The 21,375-nt window shown below is 37.2% G+C and overlaps 1 protein-coding gene across 5 annotated transcripts in view; it reads left to right on the top strand.

Annotated features, from left to right (window-relative positions):
- The window catches only part of LOC139463871 (uridine phosphorylase 1-like), a 46,684-nt gene that overhangs the window by 4,757 nt on the left and 20,552 nt on the right, over nucleotides 1-21,375 (top strand). For 2 of the 5 annotated variants that reach the window (XM_071245270.1, XM_071245267.1), the window contains exon 2: nucleotides 20,173-20,266. In XM_071245270.1, coding sequence (XP_071101371.1) covers nucleotides 20,190-20,266 — 77 coding nt within the window. In that variant the 5' untranslated portion in view covers nucleotides 20,173-20,189. Of the gene's footprint in view, nucleotides 1-3,263; nucleotides 3,621-17,453; nucleotides 17,582-20,172; nucleotides 20,267-20,335; nucleotides 20,421-21,375 lie in introns of those variants that run through there. The other 3 variants (XM_071245269.1, XM_071245271.1, XM_071245272.1) reach the window with 3 other exon arrangements.

The following is a 21,375-nucleotide window of genomic DNA, read 5'->3' as shown; positions in this document are numbered from 1 at the left end:
TTTCAGAGTGTAAAAAAAAACCTGGATGCCACAGCGACACTTATGTCCCTCCTCTTCAACCCTCACTTCGAAATCGAATAAAATTCAAAATACATCACGCAGATTAATACACTTCACAGTTTTGAATTCCCCTTTCTGTTTATCATTTACTGTCATTTTAGGCAATTCAAAATTACTGAAAGTGGCTTCTGAAAATTAGGTACATTGTAAATCTCGCCAAATCACAATTCACGGCGTTACAAATATTTACTGTGTGTTTAGAAATCAAAATATCGGATATTTACTTGAATACTTAAAGTAGAAAATTAGCATATTAGCGATCACTGGTATCTAATCACTACTGATAATTCTGAAACGTCGCTGATAAGCCTAAAATCGTTTAGAATGATTTGGAAAATACACATACACGAACGCCGAAGTAGTACGTTCCGCCATATTGGATTGTGTTTACAAAATGCCGGTTATGAGACGCCTGTTCGATCAGGTATATTTCAATATTTAATGCTATACATGCATCCCTGAATTCCTCATACATTTTCGAAACAATGGATAAATGGTCTTTGTCACCAATGCAAATTATTTTGATGAAATCATGCGAAATAAGTTAGGTATGGAAACCAAAACTGTGCTCGGAAAACTGTACTGAAATGTAAACAAAGCAAAATTCGGATTTTACACTGTGTAGCACTTTTAGAGGTACTTTCGTCTAATTGTTGCATACATTGGCTCGATCACGCGTTTGAGAATATTCATGGGAAGAGTATCGTTGCACTATGGAAATACACATATATACAATACATTGATGTGGTAAATGCAACAGAAGCCGTTTACTAAAGTTTCCGTCCTGTGTGGCGCCATGACTGACGCTAAATCACGCACAACGATGACGGTAGTTATCTGCATTTCTGACTAATTCTCTTTGTTACATTGGAAAACATGCTAAACAAATAACAGTACGCAGATTGTCAGAATGCTTCTGATTATTTACGTGACCCATTTATGTGTATGCGATCCCTCAATCAACGAAAATCCTCCTCTGGATATCCCGCGTACTGTTGTCAGTAACACGCCATTTTGTAAAAGTCGGTCACCGGTAGTGATGTCATACGGAAGTAAACATTGTTGTACATATTTGGTAATTTCTTTGAGGTGTAAACTTTCAACTTGGCACCCAGCCTGTTTATTGTTTTTGTCTAGTTTGCATTTTCATCATAGCCTTGATAATCCATATATGACGGAAACCCTTTTCTGTCGGGTCACATTAATTTTGAGTAGTAACCAGCACATAGGATGACGTCACTTATGACAGAGGTGTCATGTATAATGCGCTACTGCAATCATGACAAATTCATCGGTTCGGTGCTAAAAAGGTGCTATTTTGGGGTGTGAAAGAAACAGATTACTGTAATCGTGCCTGTCAGATACCATTGATCTTACAACTCGTTATTACAAAGCGTATCTAACTCGCTTTCGCTCGTTAAATACGTTTTGAAACAACTCGTAACATCAATGGTATCTGACAGAGTGAGACACTCGTGTAGTTTTCTCTATTTCCTACACGGTGATTCGGTCGCTTGCTTCAGGGAATTCAAATAATAGTTTCACCCTTTGACATTTGTTCATGTGACCCAAATTAGCCAATCACAACACAGAACACACTTTCTATAGGTTAATAATTAGATGATATTATGTATCTTGTGATAACTTGTAATGTGACAAGTGTCACTTTTGGCGTTACAAACAAGTGACGTGACATCAAACACTATGACGTCATACATGACGTTTAGCCGACATGTCCTGTTTTTTTACAAGACGGTGTTTGGCCATTCACATTGCTAGATTCCAAACAGGATTATATCATTTATTAACCATCGCGTTAGAAATAACCGAGTTCATAAAAACCGTAAAGCGCTTGTGCATATATTACTTCACGCGAACCAGTGCATAGTTTACGTCATTCGAATCTTATTGTGACGTAAGATCAGAATGACGTCACACTAGAAACAACGTCATAGCTGAATATATAGAGAAACATGATATTTCACTCGACACATGAAATATCCTATTTATTATATACTTTTGGTGTAGTTGTCTGCAGGAAGAGTAAATTATTTCATTACAAATGTAAAACCTTCAAGCGTAAATTCTCCCTACATAACACACATGGACGGTTTTCCACCCCCTGTAAGTACGACTAAAAATTTAGTTCCGTCATTGCTAAATATTAAAAAATATAAACTAAAATTCTTTAGTATAAATTTGGATATGATTATATACAAAATCAACTTCATCAAAAATTAAATTTCAAATCAATGAGACGGTTGTTCGAAGCGAAAGAATACACGCAATTCAAGTAACAAAATGGCGCTTTGCTAAACGTAAAGTATCGACTGACAAATCAGAAGAGAAATTCACAGTTTAATACAAATCATTTTCAACAAAATAACAAACGGTAAGAATAGGTATTAACTACATAAATGACCATCTGTCATTATATGACTTGTCAACGTTGAACTGACGTAAATCAACAGTTTGTGTATGAGCTGTCTCGTGTAGGCCAACATAGTTCCGTCAACGTGTTCACTGCAGTGAAATATTAAGTGTTATGTTCACTGGAATGAAAATATCACTTTTCTCAACTTCAGAAAACTCAGTCTTTCACACTGAAGTATATAATAAATATTTTGACGTCTTTCGACAATTGTGGTTTTCTGAGATCAGAGCATACTTCTAAAGTGGAGCTCAAAAGGATTAAGAAATAATGGGTAATAAAGAAATGATTACACTAGCAGGTGTGCATACTGATTTTTCGAAACTCGTGTAAGAATTAATGTATTACCCTCGCTCTCGATTGGGAAACAAGAATTCTGACACTCGTTTCGTAAAAATCAGTATGACACACACCCTTGTATAATAATCTCTATATACATGGAAATCATAAATGTTTAACATAATTAACAAAATAGACGCCTGATTTGAATATACGCCGAATGTCTCTGAAATAAATAGATGCCTTCGCGTCTATTCAAGGATTCCAGTAGATTGTATTGCATGTCCAGAAAAATGCTAGAACTAGTATCAACCGTGTGTGCTTCCCAATTTGATAACGCCAATTTTCTACAATGATATATATGTGGGTTTGCCTGAATTCCAAAATGCAGAAAAATATTTTAACATATCTTAGATTAGAAATAAATACGATCAATATACGGAAACACCAATGTCAAGGTTGAAGACAGCGACCTGTCAGTCGAATTCGCCCTTGAACCAGGAAACGAGTCGAGTCGCGAGAAATATTTCATTGAGAGATAAATAGCAAGAGCAGTACGTATTAATATCAGTTTTGGGTTACATCTGTCGTATCTGCCAGCTACCTCACTGTCTCTCGGAGATAATGTGTTGACATGGTTACACAGGCCTGTTCTAGATCGGTCAAGCAGGCACCTGTCGGTTTGTGAGTCGTGTGTACAATTGTAAACAGCCTGCACGATTACCGGATTCAGGAAAAGGCGACGCCTGTGCTTCGCAACGTTCACGTGCATTGACGCACGTTTCAGTCTGGTTACTGCAACGCAGTTGTTTTGTGAATTAATTTGAGTTTGAACAAGATAATTTTTAAGGTAAGTGTAGACCTTCAATAAATTGTGATCAGATACATGATAGAATTTGAACAAATATTTTTTAGAAGTACGCCAGTGGCAGAGACCAAATGCCGGTATTTGGTCTCTAGCCAGTGGGGCTTAAATTTAGCAACATAATTGCATCTGGTAATGTTTGTAATCATTGTATATCATAAGTAAAATCATAAAACATTACAAATACGCTGTAGTGAGAACTTTTCTGAAGCAATGTACTTTTATTTTAATGTCAACTTGTCAGTATTTCAGTATTTATTCATGCATATTATGTGAAGTTACAGATATTACTATACTGTATGGATAGGTGTCACCGTTTCAGGTTTACATTTACAAAAATGTTGCGAAATGATAAAGATAGGAGAGGCTTAGGTACATTCAATGTATGCTACATGTGTAGATATACACTAGGGTAGGGACTGGTAACTCCGGTCCTTGGGTCCTGAGTAGGACCCGGGTACCCACAGTACTACCCTGACCCATGGTTAGCCAGGTGATGTATAGTTATGAAAACTCACTATAACTCAGTGGTTACACTACAAGTCAGAGATTCGCATTTCTTTCTGACGATGCACACATTACTTTTGACCTGTATACATTTGAGTAAGAATAAAGCTTCAGTCAGCTTCAGTGTATCAACTTAATGATCTGATCGTTTGATTCATGCATCCAAATAGTTTTTGCCAGGGCTGCGGTCAAACAATTCCCAATCAGACATTTTTTTCCCCACAGTTGGTACCTGTGTAGGGTCAGGTAATAGGGGTCTCTTCCAAGCCCTAATATACACATACACACCCACATATCTTTCTATATATCCATACATATATATCCATATATATCCATCCATTCATCCACACCCACATTTGAATGTCTTGTCCAGACTCAATTATTTACAGGCCGCAGTCATAAAACTGGAATATTGGTGAGTGTGGCATTAACAATAAACAAACAAACAAACATGTCAACCGTTAATTGCATTGTTGCTAATAAAAACAGTCACGAGATTGTATGGTCCAGGCTCTATCATCTCCTGGTAACCATCTTGTAACTGGAATTGTGAGAAGTATGGCATTAAATAACTAACAAACTGTCAAAGACACAAATAAAGATATAAGCATTTCCATGGAAACAAGATGAATCTTTTTTATATTTGAGGATTTGCTTTCTGATGCATTAATGACTCATTGCATTAAATACGGTTTGCTGATTGTCTGTACCCATCCATATTGTATCATGTGTAAGCCTACATATTCTTTTGCACAACTGCACACATAATGAAGAAGTCATGAGAATCTGTTGATATTACTTCTAGAATCAACCGATTCGAGTCTCTTTAGTTTTGCATAATGACCTATATTTTTGTCAGTTTTGCTTGCACAAAATGCACGTTCAGAATGGCCAGTGAATTCCTGGCTCTGACTCAAGTGCAACAACAATAGTGAGCTTCGTCATAATGTTTTAAATATAGCATGGTTTTTAAAGAATGACATTCAGTATTTAGAAATGCAGAGTCGACAGATGTTGCACGTTTACAGACTAAAGCTAGCAGCAGTTTTAAAGTACAGTATTTTAGATAACATGTAGCCAGGACAGACATAATGCATTTATGTATTTTTAGGCCTCTTATCATTTTTAAAACTTTTTCCAAGAATGTGTAGTCAGTTACATTACAGTTAAAAAATTGTTCTTATTTAAATAGTTTTCTTGAAAATAACCTTTATCATGTGAAATGAGACAAAATGAATTTGAAGAAATAGTATGTTTAACGATTCAGCAATGGGTTATCTCCCTCTCATTAATGACCTAAATTATTTTCTATAAGTATTTGGTTAGTTTCTTTTTGAGTTATGGAGACCGCCATTTTGGTTTCACTAAAACTTGGGATTGTGAAATATAAAATGACAGTGATTTCATCTTCACATATTTCAACCAATGATCTGTCAGATTCTGTGCCTTAAACGTGTTTAAAATGTACCTTAGACATGTTTCGTAATTTAAAAAAAAAAAAAAAATGTTTTGGGAAATATATCTGCTTTCGCTAATTTTTACCAGGTGTATATTTTGTATGAATAAAGTATTTGGCATTGACTGATTATCGCCATTAGCTGTAGGTCTATATCTCTATTACATACTGTGCTTGCAATGTTGTACAGAATCTTATTCAGGGTGTAAGCTGTGGCGGTTTTGGGGAGTGAGTGGTGTAATGATTCAACGAATCATTGAACTTTAAACACTGAGTTTAATTACCGGGGTATTAGCAAGGTTGAAACAGTAGCCCATGATAGGGACTACATACAGACGCGTATCACTACACGAGTACACATCACAGCTTCCGATTTAAGTATAAAATAGTTCTATTACATCACATCTTTCAATTTAAGAATGTCCAATATATTAACTACATCAACTGACATGAACTAGTCCTTAGAGACATATTCTTAAATGTGCTGATATAACACCTACGTAGCTTAATGACTGCTTTAAATCTGGATTTAATATATTTTACTAGCTTCTTGTTTTTGTTTTTTATGAAGAGATAAAACACTTAATGTTCATAATGTCACTTGGTCTTCATAGGAGAATACTAATTCCAATATACACAGGCATGTTGGTCACTTTTGACCATCATGACTACTGTCAGTCTATTTGGGTCATGAATGTCGTCATGACTACTGTCAGCTTGTTTGGCACTTCTGTTTGACTAGCACAGTATATCACTATTTGGCACGGAAGAGAATAATTCCTTTCTGTATCATTTACTGCATATATAGCTTTGGCACACAAGGTAAATTAATCGGGAAACGTTACTTGAACTGGTTACTTATAAATTTATAAAACAATTCATAAACAGTTTTAATACGGTTCACTGGATCTGCTTGGCTGGTTGATCTCTCTGCCACTTGGTGTTCTATAGCCCCACTGGTGTGAGAATGTTTAAAATGCTTAGGGGAAATATATCTGCTTTTGCTAAATTTACCAGGTGTATATTTTGTATGAATAAAGTGTTGGGCATTGACTGATTATCGCCATTAGCTGTAGGTCTATATCTCTGTTACATACTGTGCTTGCAATGTTGTACAGAATCTTATTCAGGGTGTAAGCTGTGGCTGTTTTGGGGAGTGAGTGCTGTAATGATTCAACGAATCATTGTGCTTAAACACTGAGCTTTAATTACCGGGGTATTAGCATGTACGGCATATATAGCTTTGGCACACAAGGTAAATTAATCGGGAAACGTAACTTGAGTGAGTGAGTATGGTTTTACGCCGCTTTTTGCAATATTCCAGCAATATCATGGCGGGGGACACCACAAATGGACTTCACACATTGTACCCATGTCGGGAATCGAACCCGGGTCTTCAGCGTGATGAGCGAACGCTTAAACCACTAGGCTACCCGACCGCCCCTGAAGCAGTTGAGAAGTTATTCTGCGACAAGTATGAACCCGACCGCCCCAAACGTAACTTGAACTGGTTACTTGGCAATTTATAAAACAATTCATTAACAGTTTTAATACGGTTCACTGGATCTGCTTGGCTGGTTGATCTCTCTGCCACTTGGTGTTCTATAGACCCACTGGTGTGAGAACTGTGGTCCATTGACTGCGCACCAAAGCATGAGGCTGCTGCATCATTGTTAGTCTCTCCCAGACCATAGAGAAAAAACTGAAAAAGGAGTCCAACTCAAATCTAGGATGATTTGGCAAGTCTAAGATTGCCTCAGCTCTATAAATGTATCATGTCTATACAGAGAGCTGGACAACACAACAAAAGCAACTATTGTGGTTGTTTGGTGCCTTGCATCTTCCCGAGGCAAGAGAGTTAAGTGACTATAAAAGTCCAGTTTCCACCCTTGCTGGTATTATGGAGTTAGATTTTGGATGGACTGACAAGTCGATGCATTGTCCAATCAAAATCGCGCACCGAAATCAAAATCCGGTTCATTACCTGCTATGCAGAGTTCGGTCGATTGCAGGATTTGCAAAGCATGTGCACCGCCAACTCGTTGTCAACAGATATTTTCCAAATCTTTCAAGTTTTTAATCCAGGTGCGCATGTGATTTGATGCATTTCGCGATGTAAGACCCAAATTATCACAATATAGATCTTGATTATCGATCAGATCGTCCTGACCAGGTGCCACCATTTTGTGTGAAGCAAACGCAAGTGATACGAGAGGTGGAATCTGATTCGTCCATAGGAGGGGCTGAGAAGGGACTTAACTTGTAACAGCCACTGGTGGCGCTATGATGAGTCCAGGAATTCCACCCTAGTTCGGCAAGGGTGGAAACAGTATCTTTAAGTCAGTTAACTCTCTTGCCTCGGGAAGTTGGGTGCCTTGAGGGATCATATACCGATATATGGTCTCTGTGGATACCAAGGGAGGAGGTAAGGGAGTAGTCACAAATATTTTGGCTGAGTAAACACAAATGAAGGTTGACATTGACAAGATTACAGAAACAAATTAGACGTTTGAAAATTAGGTTAGTCCCTGAAACTAAGGATTGTTAATGGCTCCCATTTTAACATTTGGTAGCAATAGAGTGTTAATATGATAACTATTTCTGGGACGAAATGTCCGTCTACGTCATTGTTTACAGTCTGCAGGTGAAGGTTGTGTTGTCCTGGCTGGAGTGGTGCCTTCTCCCATGGGTATTATTTGGTTTAATGTGGTTTTGTGGGTTGTTTAACCTCTGTAATTTTGTCCTCGAACATCACTTTCTTTGGTTGAGCAGGTTGGCAAGATTCTCTTATCTCAAGTCTGTTTTTCTTGAGGATTCCACCATTTGGCAACTCAATATGATCTGGGTTCTGAACATTTCTCCTTGACTGGACTATAGTATCCTTTGTCTCTAACTGCGTCACTTTGGCCTTGATAGAGCTGAGGCAATCTAGACTTGCCAAATCATCCAAGATTTGAGTTGGACTCCTTTTTCAGTCTATTCTCTAGGGTCTGGGAGAGAGACTTACAGTGACACAGACACCTCATGCTATGGCCTGTGTTCATCAACGTTCTTTGTTATGAATTTTTCTTCCATCTTGTCGAGTTCACTTTTAAATGTATCTTTCAAATAGATGGGCCAATAGATGGTGCATTGATGTACGGTTCAGAGTTTTCTTTAGGTGTAGTGTAGCTTTCTTGGGTATTTACCAATGTCATACTGGTTTGTGAAAACAGTGTTTAAGGGGTTTCCTCTAGCAGCCAATGGCCTCTTTGTTTCAGTTTGACTTGTTTCTCCGTTTCTTGGTTCTTCTAGTAGGTCAGCTGAGGTGTGTCATGTGACATGTCAGAATGCTGTGCATGTCAGAAGTCCAACGATGGCTGGATCAGGAATATCGACAACATAGAAGTGTGTTGTCTTCCACTCGCTTGATCTGTACTTGCATGGTATGTTGAATGATCTATAGCATGGGATTTCATTCCATTGTAGGCAGTTTGGGTAATTTTCACCTGGCCTTGTAACATTGGGGTGCCTTCAGCATCCAGTTTGTTGGGTAACTTTCTTCGGAACACACATACTGGTGCAGTGTTCCGCTGTGCACCTGTATCTTCTTTATGCTTGAGATTGTAGCTTGTTTTGTGTGGTTTGTTCATGTTGATATCCGACGAATGCTTGGTACCTGAATCTTTCTTCAATACTCATGCATAAAGCCAATATCTTAACTGCATCAAACATGATGTTCTCAAGTTGTTCTTGCACCTCATGTAATTTTTTTTGTTCATGGTGAATGTGGTTCCGACTGTTGCCACTATTGTTTGGACCTTGTTGATGTTGGCCTCATCCCCTACCACGTCTCTGTCCTTGATTCTGGTTGCACTATCTATCTCGTGAATGGGAACGACATCAGCATCCCTGCCCTCATCTGCCAGCAATGCAGCATACATTATTCAGGCATTATTCAAAATGCCAGGGAGGAATTTAGTCTGTAACTAACTCAGTCTTTCACTCCCTTCACGCTGCTATTGCAACAGGGTGTTCAACAAGAATGAATACCAGGCTTCTATAAAGTATTACTTTGTGAAATAATGAGAGCAGATGACATTTCAGAGGTGTATTTAGTTCAAATGAGGAAACAGTTGATGCTAATTAAATATGCTCACTTTCCATATTTTTAGGTTATTATGTTATGTGTTTTGGTCATCTTTGCATGGTGTTTCCTCAGTGTGCAAAGGTTAGCGCACTGTTTCACATTTTGTTGTTATATATTGTTTATTGTCACATATAGAGCTGATGACCACGTTCCTACCTAACATATTTATTTGACAGTAACTATTATGTTTTTGGTATTATTTCAATATCAAGGTTTTTAAAAGTGAAATCATAATTATATTCAGTCCACGCTTCTTGTCTTAAAAAGTGCCAAAAAAAACACAGTCAACAGGGATAACAGCTCACACCATGAAAATAACTTTTGACCTTTTTTGTTATTTATTTTTATTTCTCTCATATTCATGTTATGTTGCAAGGTCATTACTGTATTGTGTCAAGAATTTGCTATATCACTTGAACACATGTATACTTGCATTGTATATTTCTTGATGCCAAAGCAATTGCATACATTCTCAATACCTCATTCAACACTAACACTAGTCACAATGTTCAGCTATACTGCTGAACATGCCTTAGCTCTTTTGGACATGTGTGCTATTTACTTTCAAAAAGAAAGTTGTATATTAACATTCAAATTCATATTCATCCTCTGGTTGCAATATGCTGCTTCCATTGTTTACATGTGCATTCCAAAACCTGTTTTTTAAAACACACCATGAAAGTATTTTTCTTATGATCCATTTCTCTTTTCCATCAACTCACTCACAAAGGAAAGAAATTGCACTTCTTGCAATCTTGTCTCCCTCATTATTCCCCACTCAGTCACTTATCCCAGGGTTTAACCTTGGTTGGTTGGTTGGTTTGTTGTTTAACGCCGCAATCAGCAATATTCCATCTATATGAAGGCGGTCTGTAAATAATCGAGTCTGGACCAGACAATCCAGTGATTGATATCATGAGCATCGATCCATGCAATTGGGATTGATGACATGTATCAACCAAGTCAGTGAGCCTGACCACCCAATCCCGTTAGTTGCCTTTTATGACAAGCATAGTCGCCTTTTATGGCAAGCATGGGTTGCTGAAGACTATTCTACCCCGGAATCTTCATGGGTCCGGTTTAACCTTGACTTACAAGGACCCCCAATAATGAATTTTTAGGGTCCTGTAAATTAATGCAATGGCGTAGTGTACTGTATGTTCAGATAATTACTTTACAGCTGGACAGTGGTCATAATTGATGGATGAAATGACAGACACCAATAACTGTAGGTAACAATGAATATTATTGTGCATCCCACAGGATGCATTGTTTTCTTTTTCTCAAAAAAGTCTCAACATTTGTGCGTCGCAAAACTCTCCTTATCCACATGCACTTAAAAATCAAAATGCCACTATTCCAAACATTCTGATGACACGGTAACAGTTAAAACCACCAGGTGTCAAGATTTATTTTTGCTTTTTTTATATTACCTTCCAAATATTTTTGTTACCTACAATCACTTAGCAACTATACATTTTCTGATAAAAAAACGACTTTGTGTTTATTTTCTTCTAAAGTAGTTCTCTATTTGTAATGTATGATTCATAAAAACGATTATATTTTTTACTTTTTACAAAATTAAATCAACAGATTGTATTTTGCATTTCATTCACACAAGTGGTGCAATATTTACCTTATAACAATATGCTTGCATGATATAATTTATTTTATAACTTATGTGTCATACCTACTATACCTACCTTGCTTGCATTAAAAACCTAGCAATATTTGAATTTTAAAAAGACAACAACATTATATGGCTGTGAGACCTTCTCCCAGAAATTAACTTGTCGCTTGTCTTTTCTCTTGTCTTACATGAAGTACTGTAAATCGTGAAATTAATGCCTCTCCAAAAGAATGCGACCACTGGACCCTAGCCAAAAATGCGACTCAATATGAATGTGACACCCCCTTCTCTCAAGCATCAGTGGATTTCTATCTAAAGATGTCCTCAGTCAGGTTTAGAATCCTCACCTTAATCCAACCTTACATTAATCCAATCACACACCAAATAGCACTGCTTAATAGTGCTGAGTAAAGTACTTCCGCGAAAACAATACATGCGTGCTGGCTCGTGTCCGCCTTTGACGCAGTTGCAAAGAACAAAGGGTCGCGTCTGTCTAGACTTGCAGGTTTGATCAGTGATGACATAAGTGAGTAGAACTCTTGTCTTGACCCCAGTAGTGACAATTCACAGGACGTAATTAGTGTTTGAATGACTTTGTTTATATACTTTATATACAAGTGCTGCTCAATAAACAGTGGTGTGGACTACATCAGCGTATGTCTAAGTTGGTATTTTTGCTATCCAAAATGTCTTATTGTTGATATAAATGCGATGTTTAAAAATGCGAGCCAAGACCACACGCATTTTTCGCATTTAATTCACGCTCGCGTTAATTTCAAGATTTACAGTATTCAACGCGTGAAGATCCGGGGTAGAATACGTCTTCTAACAACCAGTCAGTACTGTTCACCAACCCTCTCGTCCCAATACTATGCTTACACTTATTTCGCCTGCGTTTGACACTTCTATAATCAACCTGGACCAAACAATACTGTGATTGATATCATGAGCATTGACCCTTGCAGTTATGATATGATGACATGCATCAACTAAGTCAGCTAGCCTGACCACCTAATCCCGATGGTCGCCTTTTATGACAAGCAGCGGTTGCTGAAGACATTCTCACCCAGATCTTCACGGGTATGGGAAATGATGAATATATGAACAGCATAATATATTGCATATAATCCACAGTATGATTCACAACATATATTTGGGGATTTAGAAATTAAAACGGGTATCATCAGTCTCAAGTAACATGAATTACAACTGCAGATCTAACTGTGATGAAATGACATTCAACCAGTTTGAAGTTAGGTCGAAAGTATTTGTCATATTGACACACCTATACGGCAGGCGGCAGCAGACCCGTGAAGATCTGGGTTTGAATATGTCTTCAGCAACCCATGCTTGCTGTAAAGGCGACTATGCTTCTCGTAAGAGGCGACTAACGGGATTGGGTGAACAGGCTTGCTGACTTGGTTGATGCATGTCATAGCAACACAATTGCATGATATCACTGGATTGTCTGGTCCAGACTCAATTATTTACAGATTGCCGTCATATAGCTGGAAAATTGCTGAGTGTGGCGTAAAACAACAAACAAAAACGTTTTAAAAAATGACACTTCTATCTGTGAATAAGTATGAAAAACATTCCTGCACTACTCTAATCACTGATCTGATTTTCTTGTTTTTCAGCTTGTGTGTACCTTGTAGTGTTGTTGCTATTAAAGTAGGTTATCACTGTATGTTAGTAGGTCGATAGAGCGCCAGTGATAGTGGTATGTTAATACTTGATAAAACCTGTGTCTTTAAGTAACACGACTTAGGACAAATAGATACGGGAAACCAGAAAGGAACGTATCCAAGATAATTGTCCTAATAGAAAGATTTTAAAAATAGATTAAGAAGACTCAATCAAATTGTGGCCTGGTACAAACAAACCCTCAATTCCTCAGAATTTAATCGATCCATATATCTGTCACGTACTTTTATTGCTATGAACAATTACCCAATGTAACTTTTTCAACTAGGGTACCTTTAAAATACCTTCTGGAGCCTGTAGAATGCATGGGTTGTATTCTCCCCAAGGAGTTGAGAATAACTGGTATGCAAACAGATCCATTGGTTGGGGTTCAAATAAAAATTCATTTGTGCACATACTAGTTCTAATATTTTCTAAACAAGGACCCACTGAAGACATATATTAAACATGTGAGTCAAAATAAAGTTTGAAATTGCTAGGATGCATAGATGCACTACAGTATTCCCGCGTGATGCATCAGGCTTGCATGGCTTCAAGCATCAGTTGTGTTACAGGCTCTCCTCACAGTTAAACAGTCAATATTTTTGAATACCAGCTGACCTATAGTAGAGGAGAAAACTAAAACAATAAACTGATTTTTTTTACTTTCCTTTTTTTCCATCTCCCAACAGATTTTCCCTGCAAAAATTTGTAAAGCAAATAACGTGAATGGTAACTTAAGTAAATACTCAATGTCTTCAAATAGTATCTGGATCCCTGCAATATGCTTCCCAGACTTAAGTTGTTTTGGATCATATGACAGAGTGGAGCAATTATACCCTGGATAATCGAGGATGGCCTTTGAGGTAGCTAGAATATTGATGTGGTGTCAAACATCAGGGCTTCATTTCACTCACTTACTTTGAAGGAAAATAGGTAGTTTCTACATCTTCCTCAATGACTAGGTCTAAAACAATGATTATTGAAAGAATGACGATATATGATAAAGTGATTATTTTCTGTCATTTATCAGTGTTCTCAGATAAGCCGCCTATTTGAGTAACGTGCAATAGAAATCACTGTTGGCCAATCAATTCTGAGTTGCTTTAGTACAAATATGCATGACTCAGTACAAATCTTTATTTATTGTTTTAATGCATGCATCATTATTCCTCCTATATCATGACGGTCTGTAAATAATGGGAGTCTGGTCCAGACAATCCAGTCATAAACATAATTATGCATTAATGAGGACAGAACTAAATAATATCCATACTGATACCATGGTTACCGAACTGAAATGGTTTAATAATTTAGGACCAAAGTAAAATAAACTTCTTTATCAGCGCAAATACCGGGGTAGATGTAAAAATATCCATGTTTATAGTTGCCATCCTTATTGTCAAACTTACTAAAAGATTACCGTATTCCTTGCATGTTAACAGGAATAATTATAAAAACTACAAGTTACATTTTTTCTGAGAAGCTGGCTGGAAATGTAACATCTTGTTAATATTTGAAAAGATGGAATGATTAAATGCAGGTATCACCTATACTTATCAACATTGAGTGATGTCATCCTATTGTTCTCCAGTCGGGGCAAGTCTCATAAACAGGGAAGATAAAATATCCTGGGGATTTTATAAATACTTTTGTTTTTATTGTAACACGTAATTGTTTCTTTCCAGAAATTTATTTTGCTTTTGAACACAATGTAACGAAATGCAAAATCAAATGACAAATGTTTTCTTAATATTCCCAGCAGATCGAACATGCAACTTTTGTATCTGTAGCCTAGTGACTAGCACTTGCCTACAGACATGCTATTTTCACAATGATTTTAAGAATGTCTTTTTCAAGTCTCCATACACCAGCAGCAGATATTTTACGCCTGTTTCCTGATGTTCATAGAAAGTATGTTTGAAACATAGAAATATTGATAAATGTTTTAAGTTTCTTTTTTCAGTTTTTACGTTAGATAAAACACTTAATCTCAGGTTTTTATGAGATTTAAAACTTGAATCTTCGAGATAAAACATCGGAGCCGACGCACCTCGGTTTTATCCCTTGGATTCAGGTTTTAAATCTCATAAAAACCCTTGTTTGTTTTATCCTACACATTGCTTGCGATCAAATTCAAAACCCTGCACGACCCAGGTGAACCTGTGTTGACCAAGGTATAACCCAAGTTAACCTTGGTTGACCAATGTTGGCTCATGTTTACTGATTTACATCAAACTTTGGTTGACCTAAGTTGCCCACACCTACTGGGGTGTGGTACTCTGGTTACCGGCCTCAAATGACATCATCGGTGAAGAAAATTAATTTCATTTTTTGATTCAATCATGAACAAAAGCATTAATGAATAAAAATAACAGGTGTTGATGGTATATGTGGATTATGATATGTACATCATGGAAATCAACCGTCAGATTGTTGGTATAAATACTTTAGAATCAGTAATGCAACTTTAATGATAATTTTGCATCTCAGTTATGTTCTGTGCATTATTTTAATTTTTTTTTTCATTTTACATGCTTTAAATAGAAAAGGTACAATGACAGCTTAGTCGAGCAATGAAACACTTGTTAACCTCTCGTAGTTGTATGTAATAGCAATGGCTGTTGTGTTTCTCCTTCCCCTGGCAGCCATTATCATAACGAAGTTACATAAACGTGTTTCATGCATTGTATTTCGGATACTGCCCTGACGTCCCCTTGTTAACTCTAGTTAACTCAGGTTGAATCGAGTCAACCCAGGTTGCCAGATATGTGGAAACCTTGATTGACTCAGGTCACTCAAATTTTACTAATCAAACGCACATGCTGTTGTCAGCTTGTGTGACATTTGACACGCCTGGGGAAACACATGACCAGACACAAAGTTCAAGTCACCTGATCAGTATTTTAAACAAAATTTATTTTTTTTAAATAATCAGTTAAATAATACCTACTGACTGAAACCATGGGAGAAAAATATTTTGAAATTCCAAAGAAATCCATCTATACCCAATATGGATGTGTAAAAGTCAATTTCATAAAGAGTGATTTTCCATGGAAGAAAAAACTTTCAATTGTCATTGATATAATTCTATTTGTGAAGATTTGATGACAACAAATTTTACAACTGACAAAAATACCAGGTGATTAATTATGTATTTGTAGCAGTGTGTGTGTGTGTGTGTGTGTGTGTGTGTGTGTGTGTGTGTGTGTGTGTGTGTGTGTGTGTGTGTGTGTGTGTGTGTGTGTGTGTGTGTGTGTGTGGATCGCTGAATGATGTAACAACATGGCTACAGGTGGGATTCGTTTTATTGGATGACAAGTATGTGTGTTTACTTTTACACCCTGAAATGCACAATAACACTCAATAAGAATTATGTAAAATATAACAAATAAAATGAGAACATGATCCGTCATGAGAATTACATTGTACATATATACATTATACATATGTAAAGGATATGCATACGTCAAATCATCACACTTCTTATGTCGTGTAAAACATTATATATATATACAGATATACGTATATATGCCAGAACATGATACGATATTAGAATCACGTTATACAGATATATAGGATATGCATACATCAAATCAACACACTTCTTATGTAATGTAAAACTTAATCAATAGATAAACCTCATTGTAAATACATATATTATTATGTGATGATAAGTAAACATACCAGAAGTATGGCCTCCAGGTGTAGGTTAATTTTAGTCTCCCACGACTACATGGCCAGGGCTACAGTGACATCAAAATCCCTACCAATATGGAAATGATTCTAAATGTACAAAAGAACTAGCTTCCCTACACAATGCTCTTGCATGTGTGGACATTATTATCAAATTACCCGGTACATACATATTTACAGATCTGTACATAGAGTGAGTGAGTGAGTATGGTTTTATGCTGCTTTTAGCAATATTCCAGCAATATCACGGCGGGGGACACCAGAAATGGGCTTCACACATTGTACCCATGTCAGGAATCGAACCCAGGTCTTTGGCGTGTAGAGCGAACGCTTTAACCACTAGGCTACCCGACCGCCCCTCTGTACATAGAACTATCATAACACACAACAAAATACTAAACATCCTAAAACTATCATATCATGTCCACACTTACAATACATTTAACACATATATGATAGTAGCCTCATATACATATTGAAACAACACCCTGTCCAGGAGAATCAGCCATTGACTGAATCTCTCACACATCATAAGAAATATCTTATTTAACCGATTTATATAATCTTATTTATGAAATTATATATATAATATATATACATATATGTTTACATATTTAATTGGAAACATACCTTGACAGTAAAAACTCTGTAAAACTTGCCCACTTGCTGTCGTGTCAGTGACTTGTCTGTGTAGTGACTGAGGTGCAAGTGAGGGGTAAAAAGCATGCAAAGCTGACCCTAAGGAGAACAATAGGGTCAACCACTCAACCAGAACATTTGCCCTGGCTGACACAATGGAGCTGATAGGGTAGTGACTGACCCAAGCTTGACTAAGTTATAAGGTGTAGTATCACATCTTCATTAAAATCCTTGAAACACATAATGCAAACTAATACTAACTAATGATATTAATAATAATACTAATAACTAATGCTGATATTAATACTAATACTAACTACACTATGTACTATATGCACTGTATACTTACACTGACACTAATAACTAATGCTAATATTAATACTAATACTAACTACACTATGTGCTATATACACTTTATTACTTGCCCGTGAAGAGATCACCCGTTTAATAAACATACAGCTGTATTACACATTGTGTAATACCAAAACGCGTGCTTATGTACTCTCGGAACACGTTTCACGAGCAAATATTGAAAGCTCTCAACATCCCTTGGCTTATTCAACGACATTGCGTGTGGAGATGATAGATCACTGAGAGGAGCTTATGCACACTGGATGACCCCAGCAACCTTGTTGCTAGGTTGACGTCACATGGCATTGTTTCGCCGAAGGATCTTGCAACACAATTCCACAAATTATGTCATCGGGTATTGTGACGTGATTGTAAACTATGAGGTGCAAGGCCCCGTTCCACAAGGCGATCGTACGGTAGCGCAACGATAGTCGGTCTAAGTTAAAGTATATGAGTTGCGATAACCTTAACGCTACGATAATTTTGTGGAACGGACGCCTGAATTCTAAAGGTGGACCGTTGGATGGTATTAAAGTCATACGTTTCAACTTTTGACGTATTTGAAGTATTACTGTGTTAAACTCAGTTGGATTATGCCGTGGATCGTGTAGGTGTCAGCCTATTTACACTCAACAGTATAATTCTAAAAACGTTATAAATAGCAAGTAATAAATAAAATACTAAACTCGCTCCCGTGTAAAACCAATTTTATGAAACTCGTGAATAGCTGTGGTATCTGACTCGCTTTCCCTCGTCAGATACCAGAACTATTCACTCGTTTCATAAAATTGGTATTACACGGGAGCTCGTTTAGTATTCTATATATATACTAATACTGACACTAATAACTAATGCTAATATTCATACTAATACTAACTACACTATGTATTTTATACACTATATACCTGCTAATATGGTGTCATATTAGGTAAGCAGAAAAATATTGGGCTTGGCTGACACCTCGCCCAATATCTTTCTTCTTACCTGATATTACACTGAATACGGCAAATAAAGACACCATGATAGTATCTTCCTGCATAAAACATTGCCATCTTGGTGATTTTGAGGAGTTCCTTTCTGAGTTTGCGGAAGGGAATAGGCTGTATCTACACTTAGATTGTCCCCAACCATCCATGTAGCTGTTAAATCATTTCTACCTTCAGGATGCTCACCAAAATAGAATATTGTTTGACTACTCAAAAAACACTCAAGAAAGTGGAAGCCTTGTAGGCTGAGTGGGTTAGATCGCTGACTTTGTGTGCTGGAGATTACCTAGATCACCCTACATCCAACGAACTGAGGTCGTAAAGGGCAGACGGAGGGACTATAGACACCTTCTTTAGTATTTTCGGCATCAATATCTCCTTGATAAAAGAATCACAATGCAAAGTCATGAAAATACTAGGTGTATAAATGTGCCCAAAGCCTGTCCTGTTACAGGTGCCTCAATCTGGCAGAGTGGGTTCGTATCCTGGATAGGAGTCAACCAATAAAGGACTAGAATCGGTACTTAATGGAGAAAGTGTTATCCCAAATATAACATTTGTTGTACTCAAGAATAAAAGTCATTAAGTTGCTGGCAGGATGTAAATAGATCAAACATTAAATTATATATATTAAGGAACCTACAGACACATATCATTGAAATAATAATCTGACAAGATTACTGAGGAGATAATCCAGAATAGAAGTAAAATTATATACACATGAATCGATTAACTTTTGCAATGTACAAAAACTACATAGTTCCACATCAATTTCTGGCAAGCTTCGCTCTCACTAGATAGAGCAATCCAATTAGGACTGTAAAAAAACAGACATCAAAAGACCTAACATATGGCAGGCAGTGACGTTTTTCCTGCCTTTTTTCACAGAAGAGCTGAAGAGCTACATGTGCTATTAGGGGAACAAGTAGTTGTGTGTAGTTGACAGTGAAGAGGACTTCTGTTGAAAATCTGAAGATTTAGTTATAGTGTGTCTGCAGCCAAAATACAGGATTTATGGCTATGATGTAATAGAGGTAGTATTCCTAGAATTATTAACAATAATAACTATTGTATTTTCCACAAAGTTATATCCAGACATGAGTGAGCGGGTATGGTTTTACGCTGCATTTAGCAATATTCCAGCAATATCACGGTGGAGGACACCAGAAATGGGCTTCACACATTGTACCCATGTCAGGATTTGAACCCGGGTCATCAGCATGACGAGTGAACGCTTTAACCACTAGGCTACCTGACCGCCCCTCCAGACATGAATTTACACGCTTTGTGAAACTGCTAATATCTCAGTAATTGATAACGTTTACTGTAGCCCTGATAGATGCTCTTATAATTTGAAGCCATTCAGTAATATGGAAATGAATACAGCTAGGAATTGTTTGAATAATTTTATTGTTTATATTTGCTGCAGTATATTCATTAATAAATTACCACCACAGGACAACAGCTGGCAAGGATGGATATATCTGGCATGAGTCCAACTCGTAGTTTCAACAACCTCGACTCTGCAAGAGAGGAGGACTACCACCCGCAGTGAGTACATTTGGAGAGTTGAAGTGATCCCATGGGAGAATCGATCCTCTCTTTCTCAGTGTAGACATTTGCTTCCTACATTTGGACCTCAAGTTGGCAGTTATCTCATCAGAATGGAGGTGAATTGTGACAACAAAACCATAAAAAGTTCCAAGTAAGTCACGCCAAATGTTCGTTATTAGTGTTCTACTCAAAAGACTAATGGTCCACCATCAATCACAGCTAGGTGTCAAGTCAGTGTCTGAAATATATCATTTTGTTCAGCACAGTACAAATTTGTTTGGTATGTGCTTACATGAGACTAGTTTTGGGAATTTTTACTGCTGTAATTCATGAAATTAATGGAAATAGCACATACATACTGCATGTGACAATTCATAATTATACCTGTGAAATGTCTGAGCAATGCTTTGAAAGGACATTTTCAATATGCCTGCTGTGGCAACGATGTTTGAACTCCGATCAGAATTCCGTGAGCATAATTTAGAGATGCCATTGCTGGGGTGACAAAGTACAGTTTCAGCTTCATAAACCCCCGAGGTTTCAGAAGAGATGTTGAAAACTGCAGTATAGCTTTGTGTGTGAAGGTCAAAGGTCATAGTGGGGGGAAAAAATCAAATATTTCATACACATGTATTGCTTACCCATGAAGATTTGGGTTAGAATAGGTTTTCAGCAACCCATATTTGCCATAAAAGCCGACTACGCTTGTCATAAGAGGCGACACACAGGATCTGGTGGTCAGGATTGCTGACTTGGTTGATGCATTTCATCGTATCCCATTTGCGTGGATTGATGCTCATGATGTCAATCACTGGATTGTCTGGTCCAGACTCGATTATTTACGAACCGCCGTCATATAGCTGGAATATTGCTGAGTTTGGTGTTTAGCAAACAAACAAAGGAACAAAAAACAAATTCCCAAATGATACAGTGGCTGAGCAATGGACAACATGGCTGCAAATATGATCTTCCACCTTTACAGGACAATGAAGCAGTTTAGTGGTTAAAGCATTTCATCACCTTGCTGTTATAGCATTCACATGCCATGACACAGGTCAAGGTTTTAAAAAAGAACATACAAGGGCTGGAACGAGTCCAAATCTACT

The sequence above is a fragment of the Haliotis cracherodii genome, unplaced genomic scaffold (genome assembly GCF_022045235.1).
Source record: "Haliotis cracherodii isolate W230 unplaced genomic scaffold, xgHalCrac1.p SCAF_16, whole genome shotgun sequence".
Taxonomy (NCBI): Eukaryota; Metazoa; Mollusca; class Gastropoda; order Lepetellida; family Haliotidae; genus Haliotis; species Haliotis cracherodii.
The sequence above is the reverse complement of the archived record's forward strand: the minus strand, read 5'-3'. Positions and strand labels throughout refer to the sequence as shown.